General features: G+C 32.0%; 1 protein-coding gene across 1 annotated transcript; it reads right to left on the reverse strand.

The window, feature by feature from the left end:
- Window positions 1–1797: 1797 nt before the first annotated feature.
- Window positions 1798–10260, reverse strand: LOC145328223 (uncharacterized). Its single transcript, XM_080171828.1, has 7 exons — window positions 10004–10260; window positions 7800–7868; window positions 7429–7491; window positions 6483–6550; window positions 3341–3414; window positions 2736–2802; window positions 1798–2048 (listed from the first exon to the last, which is right to left on the reverse strand). The coding sequence occupies exons 1-7, from the start codon at window positions 10049–10051 to the stop codon at window positions 1976–1978; spliced, it is 462 nt and encodes a 153-aa protein (XP_080027954.1). The 5' UTR covers window positions 10052–10260; the 3' UTR covers window positions 1798–1975.
- Between the last annotated feature and the right edge of the window lie 293 nt (window positions 10261–10553).

Here is a 10553-nt window from a genome sequence, read left to right on the forward strand (position 1 = left end):
GTTAAGAGTAGTTTTCTTACCAAATTCTTACAAATAATAATTCTAAATAGTATGACTTAATAGTAAACAAAAAAAATATACGAAATAAGAGGACAGCTAGACTAACTTATAAAAAATATCTTAATCAAAAATACAATAAACTCTAATAATTTTAATTTATAGAAAAATTAAATGATGCTTTAAATGAACATCCAATTGAAAGACATCCAAAGAGCTCTACAAATTTTGATTCAAAATGAAAGAAAGAAATACATAATAAAATTTTTTAAAGAATGATGCATCTCAAGACGACTTTTAGAATTTGGAAGGAACTTTTATCAAACAATATTCCTCACAATTGAGAGAAAATACATAGAAAAACACAGAAAACACACAAAAAAACATACAATTATTACATTATTTTTTTTTGGATGATACATCCATATTTTTCATTACACAAAAATTTAGCTTGAAAATTTCTTTTGGGGTCTCTAACCATTATATTGAAATATTTTATATTGCTAAATTAGAAAATTTTAAAGCTGAATTTTAAACAAACAAAAAGAAATAAAAAAGTAACAGGGAACATAAATATAATTACATTTATCAGGATAATATGTGTAGCATATTTCAACTTTAAAAGCAGACTAGTAATAGTTATGTATCGCGTCGTATTATAAACAGTTTCCGCGGACATTAAAATAAAAAAATATAATTTCAAAACCATTTTTGTTTTCCCCGAGGGACCGAATGCATTTACTAACGCAACTGGTAGTAATTTTATGATTTTTATTTAAATATTCGTGAAAAATTGTCTGTAATACGATGCTATGCATGACTTTCAGAATGGCTGAGAACAGGTTATAATCCAGCGGATATTAATTGATTTCCAAGACATACCGGAAATAAACTTTTATAGATGGACAAAATTCTATGCTTATTAGCAAGGACCAAAATATGTTGCTTATTCGACGACCGAAGTTACCCTCATCTAACCAAACTATTTTAAATTTTACACAATGAAGGGAGGACAATAAATATTTGATTTTTAACATCTTACAGATATATTTTTACATAAATTTGAGCTGAATATACAATATTTCATTATTTTAAGCATATGTAATATGTATGGCCAAAAGTTTAAACTTTTTTAAATGCATTACTTTAATTAAACCAAAAAGTTACTGTATATTACAATGAATATATGCAAGATTATAATTTGCCCCTTTAATTTCAACTTATTTACACAAACGACATTGGTGAAGATTTATCGCAAAAAGCACCCTATTATTATCATAAGGAAAAAGGATAAGAGGATGAATACTCACCCCTTTTTCATGGTATAATACTACTTCCCCATCCCTAAATTTAGAAGCAGACGAAAATCAAAAACCGCCCAGGGCTTTTTGTAAGTCAATCATAAATAATAATGTGAATAAAAAGAAAAGCGATATTTAGCAAACAGCCGTGGGCGGTCAGAATCCGCTGAATGTTCATTATGAAAAAAATTTCCCCTTTTTTAGAAAAAGAAGGATTCATCTTTCATGAACAAATTTTTTTAAATAAAAAAAAAATTCTATGTAATTTTTAATTAAAACATTAAAATGAAAATATCTAATCTAATATTCTTGCCCTAAATATGGAAATAGTAAAAAGTAAAAAAAAAAATTTTTAATAATTTTTAATCCTCCCATTTGAAAAGTAGTGGAATAGCAATAAATTTTAGCGCGGCAACAGCGCTGAGTAGGCCTCTAGGCCCACTGCCTATTTTCGTCTTCTAGTTGCTTCGATTCCTCTCTTTTATTTTTTTCTCTATGATTATTATTTAAAAGGAAATGAAGTGTATATATTTGTGACTAAAATTTAAAAATATATTCTGTTCAAAGCACCAAAGACACTGGGAAAAAAAAACATTGCATCTATCATTTAATAAATTCACTGGGACAAAAATGTTTTTAGTAGCGTAGCTACGTATACATCTAGCTTGTTGGTGGGTTTAAAAGTTGATGGCATTTCTTCTAAATGATGTTGAGTCTATGGAGTTGTTACTGATAAACTCCAAAATACTCCTTAAAAATTTTAATAAGTGAATAAAAATAAATAAAATCTTTAAAATCAAAGTGAAGTATTAGAAGGTATGAAATCTTAGGACATGTTCTTTCATTCAATACATATTATGTTAGTCAGCAAATATCCACTACTATGCAATGAGATAGGGAGGCTACATTCGACTTTAGATTATACTGGGTAATCAAAGTTTTAAAAACAAGTTCTCCATTTCGTTGGCTTAAAACTTTGGGTACTTGTATTAGATAATGATGGTTGGTACAAACTAAAAAGGTTCTAAACTTTTTCACCAATATTTTTATACACGAAGAGTTAATTTAGTATATTGGCTTAACCCTTAAGATACCTGCTCAATTATACTCTACTAGTGGATTCCCCCCTAGGGGCTTTGCCCCAATTGTGGTAATTAAAAATAATTAAGTACCTCTCTCTGGAGATGCCACCACTAATTTTTAAATAATAAAAAAAATTTTAAAAATGGGAGGGAATTTTTTTTTCATTTTTGGAAGTGTCTAAAATAGCCAAAAACCACCACAGGACCAGTAAGTATGTTCCTTCAAGAGTAGAATCCGATCGGTTCATTAGTTACCGAGATCCGGACGGACGGACAGACATCAAGCTACTTTGTATTATAGATAACAAAATATAATTATTTTTTATATGCTTCGCCAACAAAAAAATCTGTTTACCTGACGTGGTTATAGACAATGTCTCTGGCGAGAGGTAACAGCTCATCTGCTACCCTCTTATCACATACTACAATATAAACAATTTTTAAAAAGCAGGGATATATATTTGAATTAAATGGCGTTAAAACCCCAAAGTACTTTAAGCACAAATAACCCCACCCTCCCTTATCCTTAACAAATCAACAATAAGGGGAGGGGGATGTAGGTTTTCGTTTGTGACTTTAGGACAGGTAGCATGGGTGGGGTACTATATAGCCCCGCAGGGGTTAGGCATACAAAATCTGCACACTTTACTTGATTTCAATATAAAAATAAGTGGAGGGGAATTTAGTTCTCAACAGGTAAATAGTGGGAAAGCACTATAAAATTTGATTTCTCATTGAATGGGCATAGATTTGATGATTTATAAATTGCCAAATATTTTAATATATGAATTGTGAAAAAACTTTCTTGAATATTGTTAAAAAAAAGGTTGAGTATGGTTAAAAACTACGATTAACGCCGAGCGAGGTGATATTCGCGGAGGCCCCAAATTAATGATTGAAATAAAAAAAAATGTGCCAATTTTACACATTTTGCATCTCTTAATTCATAAAAATACTTACATATGGCATTTTTGTGTTCTTTGAAAAAGTGTTCATACTCGAAGAAGCATATTGTCAGAAAATCAAACAGATCCCTATAAAAAATAATAATAAATAAAATTAATACTGTTAATTTAATTTTCTTGTAAATGGCTAAAAAATGTTAAGGCAATTTTTTTTTACTTTTGAGAAATCCGGCCATTTTCAATATCCGGCCGGATACCGGATATTGAAACTATCCGGCCGGATATCCGGCAATATAATCTTTTATATTTTACAACAAAAATCTCTGTTTTTTTTAATCTTAAATGGCTGTAATTTTCTTATTATTGAAGATAGAAGAACAATTTTTTCTGAATATGTTTATCTTTATGTAAATTTTATATTAGAAATCTCAAAACATAAATTTTGGCGGTGGCAAACCGACGATTTGCGGGTAAACGGCAACGGATTTTATGAAATTGTAATTTGTCATGAAGATATATAAAAAAGCCTAAGTTTAAAATTTGAAATCTTCAAGTAAAAATTTGCGGTCACAGGAACCGTTTAAAGATTTCTGGAGACCTGGAGGTTCAGGACTTGCAGGATTATACCTGGAAACTGAAATCAACTTGAACACCTATATTACATATGAGGATGTACGACTATAGCATATTTTAGTATTAGATAACATGAAATGCTTTGTTTAAGTAAAAAAAAAATTTTACTTTTTACCTGAATGACCTTACCAGATTTGCTGGCATCCTGTGCCCGCCAGGAAGGAGGTATTAAAAAAATTTCAACTCTCAGTTATGTGTCATACCCATATTTCGAAAGTCACTTAGTTATAGCCCTCTACCTTTTATACACAGAAAATGGGATAGAAAAAAAACAGAGGGGGGGGGCAGGCATTCAACGCCACATCCCCGCCAATCCTCCAACCGTTAGGGGTTGATATTAGAGATTGAGGGAAGTTATAGTTCAATAGATTTATTTGCTAAGAAGAAAGATCATTTAATACTTACTTAATTTTTAAGTTTTAATCTTAATTTTATCCTATTATACAAAGTAGTAAGCTTTTTTTTGTCTGTAGCGAAGGATCTCGCTAACCGCTGAACTGATATGTTCTCCTTTAGAGTGAAGCTTCTTATAGGTCCCAGGGTGGTTTTAGGCTGTTTCATTTTTATAAAAACAAGGATGACAACATCCATAAAAGCGAAGCACTGAAACGGTAGGACAAACGGACATTAACACTTGTATAGTTTCAGAACTGAATAATCCTAATATAAATGTATAAGAGTCAAAGCAAAATTGTAAGTAAATTTTTTTAAAACTGCTTGATACAGGATAATGTTTATGGACATACTTACATTTTTAGGACTTGATTATAGAGTTGCTTCGTTTATTACATTATACTTTGTTGTCCCAGGAATCAATATACCAAAAATCAGATCAATCCGATGATTAGATCACATAAAAATTTGATGTTAAAAAAGTAAAAAAATCAACATGTTTAAAATGGACGTACGGACATTTTGGTAATGATTATAGAGTTGCTACGCTTTCTAAATCGTACCTAACTGCTAAAGGAATCACCATGCAAAATTTGAAATCGATAGGACAATTCTAACATACCTAAATTAACGAAAAAAGCTATCCGTTACGGACGGACGTACGGAGTGACGGACGGACGGACGTACGTACGGACGGACTTACGTACGGACGAACCAACTCTAATTATAGAAAAGCTTCGCTTTTAAAAAGTCGTTGTAAGGTTTTAAATTATTTTTCTGCACTTTCATGTCCCTTCTAATATCCCTAGATACTAGGGACGCAGCCGCTATAATATAAAACACTAGTTTATGAAGAAATTTTTTTTTGGGTATAGTCCTCTTTGTGGCAACGACCCTTAAGGAGCGATTATTCGTATTTTCACAGTAGCTTTCCTCCTATTTCTAGCCCCTTGCGGGGGACTCTCACCTTGCGGGGCCAATTGCCAAACCCTGCGGGGCAATCACCTAACCAAAAATAATCTATTAAAAGCAATTTTAAAAATACAACGAATCGCCCCTTAAGGTGCGTTGCCACAAAAGGGACTATATCCTTTTTTGATACTTTAATATGTAGTAATTTGGCCGGTTATCCGGTAATTTGGCCGGATAACCGGATATTTGCCAGATATCCGGCGTTGGCCGGATATCCGGCATTTGAAATCAGCAGGATATCCGGTATCCGGTATCCAGCCAAAAAAATATCCGGCCCAACCCTAGTACGGACAACAGATCTATAGTATAGATGTATATACAGACAACTTCTTTTTAAAAAAAAAACATTCGTTTGCTTCTAAATTATTTTTTGCTACTTGGCTGTGTTATTATAAGCGACAACATTGGTTGATTTTCAATTACCCAATAGAAAGGTTGCACAAGGTGGTTGCGATGGAGAATTTAACCCTTTCTCCCTCTAGTGTTTAACTCTAATGTTTGGACAGGACTAATATTTATAGTACCAGAATCAAAAGCACTAAAAGAAAATCCACTTTGCTATCCCTAGTTATTAATACCTGATATTGATATTATCTGCTAAGGCACTGAAGTATCATATCCATAATACTATCCCTAGTCATTAATACCTGATATTGATATTATCTGCTAAGGCACTGAAGTATCATATCCATAATACTATCCCTAGTCATTAATACCTGATATTGATATTATCTGCTAAGGCACTGAAGTATCATATCCATAATACTATCCCTAGTTACAAATACCTGATATTGATATTATCTGCTAAGGCACTGAAGTATCATATCCATAATACTATCCCTAGTTACAAATACCTGATATTGATATTATCTGCTAAGGCACTGAAGTATCATATCCATAATACTATCCCTAGTTATAAATACCTGATATTAATATTATCTGCTAAGGCACTGAAGTATCATATCCATAATACTATCCCTAGTTACAAATACCTGATATTGATATTATCTGCTAAGGCACTGAAGTATCATATCCATAATACTATCCCTAGTTATAAATATCTGATATTAATATTATCTGCTAAGGCACTGAAGTATCATATCCATAATACTATCCCTAGTTACAAATACCTGATATTGATATTATCTGCTAAGGCACTGAAGTATCATATCCATAATACTATCCCTAGTTATAAATACCTGATATTGATATTATCTGCTAAGGCACTGAAGTATCCAGTCAGTTCTGTGTTCAAATCCTGCACATCCTACAAAAGTTAAATCTCTATGAATTATGTAACACAATTACACACCCCCTTAAACTTAGGGGGGGGTTTGGAAAACTTTTGGGAGAATGTAGACCAAGAGAGTTGTAGGGGATGTAAACTACCTCTCCCTCCCCCCCCCCTCTTATTCAGGCCTCAGATTTGATAATGATTCCTAATACGATTTATTACGAATAAAGGGGTAATACTTTTAATATTAGCCAAATAAGTGAGTGGTACTTATCTTTAAATAAATCTTCCATTTAACTTTGAAAGGTTGTAATTATAAGGAAAAGACGGGGTTGTAGATTTAATAAAGGGGGGGGGGCGAAAGTGACACTTTTTGAAACCAAAACTAAAAGTCAAAAAAGGAACTCAACTAAAAAATGAGTTACAGGTCTGAGATTTTGCATGGCAGTTGCTTTATAGGGGTAAAATATGGAACTGTGAAGAAACGGCGGCGCAACCGCCGAAAACCGCCGTTTCCCGCCGAATTTTTTTGCATTTTCTCGGCGGTTTTCGGCGGTTGCGACGCCGTTTCTTCACAGTTCCATATTGTACCCCTATAAAGCAACTGCCATGCAAAATCTCAGACCTGTAACTCTTTTTTTAGTTGAGTTCCTTTGACTTTTAGTTTTGGGTTTCAAAAAGTGTCACTTTCGCCCCCCCCCCTTTTTAAGTTAAGATGTATAACCAGACAACTACCTGGATCCCCCTGTTAAGGATCTTTGTTAATATTCCCGACGCTATTGGTTGATTTTTCATGACCCTATTGAAATTCGGCACTGGCTCTCCTCAGGAAGGGGTAATACATTAATTTAACCCCTCCCCCTCTAGTGTTTTACTCAAATGTCTTTTTATAACACAAGCTTTTTATTTACCTTCAGGAACTGAAGTTGTGAAGTGGAAAAATGTTCTATCTTGTTGTTCAGATTGTTCAGTTTCTATAATACAAAATTTTTATTAGTTTCAATTTATTGGACTTTTTAAAAATTACATTTTTAAATAAACATTCTATGTTTATACATAAAATATCAATATCATATTGGTAAAGTTGTTATAAAGGATAAGGGTTTAGTTTAGGTTAGTTCAGGTCATATTTAATACAGGTTAGGCCTGCAGGGTTTTGGGAACCGCAATGGATAGTATAAAAAATACGCTTCCTCAGCTTCAAAAATAGTGGAGAAGGTAGAGGGGGGGGGGGACTCTAAGCTTGCTAGGCACTTTGAGAGAAAGCACCATAAATACTTACTCTATCTAATGTGAATATTCTTTTCTTGACGCTGTAGCACATTCCGTTTCTCCACACCCATTGCTGGTCCTAATAAAGTTAAAATGTAATCAACCAAAAATCCACACACAACTTATGAAAAATTAATACTAAATTAAGATAAGAATATCATACCAAAGACATTAAAATTGTGCTGTAAAGGACATTAAAGATAAGGAGCATAGAAATATAAAAAAAAACATAAAACATGGTTCGAAACAAAATAAACTGAAAAAGGTCTAACTTTCAGAAAACAAAGTTTTATTGGAATACCTATCAATAAAAAAAAGAACTGATTTAGATCTGATTTACATAACAAAAAAATTCTAGGTATCACGTTTGTTAAAATTAACTAAGATATAAACTCTAGGTAACTAATATGTATAATATTTACTAAAATCTAAAAAGAAATTTAACTTAACTGGTTTCAAAGTAAAAGTCTAGATTACAAAAACCAGAAAGTATCTATAGAAAGCCTACAGAAAGTATGAAAAGCCTTACTATTTAAAACAACTAAAGACGGAAAAATTCACCAAAATTCCCTATAAATGAAAAAATGTTAAGGTATAAAAACACAAAGGTCATTGTCTAATAACCAAACAAAGAATAGATAAATCCTATTTTATAAAGAAGTAAGGATTTTTTGTCTGAAGATAAAGATCTCGGAAATTGCTGGTTCTATTGGGTTATATTTTTCAAAGAAGTTTTCATAAGTATCTTAGGGTGGTTTCTACGTTATTTTCACCCCAACCCTCCCCTCACTCCAATTTTTATTGATATGTAAATTCAATGTTTAATTCAAATATTAAAATTGTTTTGAATCAATGATCATTTCTTGATATCCTAATTGTATTTTTCTATTTAATAAGTGAAAAATAGTCTAAAACCATCCTTATACTTTAATTTAGAAATTGATTAGACTAAAACCATCCCGGAATCAATCAAAACATTAAGTTCAGTGGTTATCAAGATTTTAACAGCCAGACAAAAAATCTCATTACTTAAAAGCAGGGGCGAATTCTTAAAAAACTTTTTTATCAGAATGGCTCACTAAAATCAATGAGGCTCGCTAAAAATAATTTTGCCTCACTGCGAGTCTCACTGCACTGATTTTAGTAAGGCAGTAAATTTTTTTTAAGAATTCACCTCAGAATAAAATGTGATAAAAGTTCCCTTAAATAAGAAGAAAATTCCATTACTTTTAATTTATACTAGCGGCTTTGCCCCTAGCCTCTAGGGGCTTTGCCCCAAGAGATGATAAAAAAAGTTAAGGTGAAATTCGTAAAAAAATAAGAATGAACAAGGAAATCTTCTACAAAAAAAGGGACAAAGGATATCTCCTACAAAAAAAAATGGGTGGGGATTTTTTGTTTTTGGGGGAGTTTGGGGTGTCTCCCCCCCCCCCCCCCCAAGAAAATAGCCTAAAACCACCACAGGACCAATAGGTATATTCCCTGAAGAGTAGAATCCGATCGGTTCAGTGGTTACCGAGATCTTAAGCTTCAGACAGACGGACGGACAGACATCAAGCTACTTGGTAGTATAGATAACAATGTATATACGGCTCTAAAAGTCTCTTCTATTCACTAGTATATTGGTCGTCCTATGACATGCGATAGTTTAGTTATGTTTGTGTGTTAAGATCTTACAAACCACTAAACAGATTAACTATCCATTTTAGTAAAGCTTTACACAGGCCTTGAAGTAGTTTTAGGCTATCTATTTTAAAATAAAATATCGAGATGGTTTTAACTTTTATGATCCCCCTAATTAGAGCCACTAGGGACGCAGCCAAAAATAAATTCAATATTATTAGAAATATCAACTATAATAAGGAACTTGTAAATATAAAAAAATCTAAATAATTGTTGTAATATTTAACAGTCTTTATGTACATTTCAAGCTCTTTTTGGGTAAATAACATTAGTTTTACAATAAAAATTAATAGATTTAACTATAAATTAATTAAGAATGTTGTACCTAATAAGGATAAATATGGTAAATTTGCAAGGACTAGAGTTGCAATTATTGTAATGCAACTCCTTTGTTTGCACTACGTAGAGCTAGCTGTATATACAATATTTTCTACTCTGGAAAATTCCACATCTATATACTTGCAGCTTCAATACTATATACTAATACACTATATAGTAGACTTTATATTATAAAGAAGGATAAAATCAAACCTCGTTATATTCATAATTATCCAAGGATTGGCCACGATTTGAATCCATTTTTCTAGTTCACCAACAACAAATCAATATCCTCAAATGTCACTATTGCGTCATATATACGCACAAACACGTATTTTAATTCCCTTTGGATATTACGCAATAAGTTACGCAGAAGTAGCACACATACACACTGACTCTCTCACTTAGTCTTCGTGTGTTTTGATGGTGAAACACCACAGTTAACTAAGCCTAACAACGCAAAAAAGTACACTGCTGTCAAATGGAAGTACGGGCTTACAAACGTTTTTGTTTAGGCGCTTTAGAGGAAAATCATTAGCATACTCAATTTTATCTTTTTTAGATCTAAAATATCATAAATATCAACAAAAAACAATAAAATGTTTAATATATTAAGTTTTCCCCAAACGCTTTTATAAAAGAGTGTAGTAAGCATTAATCAATACAAGGCCAACTGAAATTTTTTCCTACACAAAATAATATTTCAGAGAGTCAGCTTAACATATTATTAAGATAAAAAAGAATAAAGATTCATTAACAAAAA

The sequence above is a fragment of the Acartia tonsa genome, chromosome 9 (assembly GCF_053477335.1).
Source record: "Acartia tonsa isolate MP-2025a chromosome 9, ASM5347733v1, whole genome shotgun sequence".
NCBI lineage: Eukaryota > Metazoa > Arthropoda > Copepoda > Calanoida > Acartiidae > Acartia > Acartia tonsa.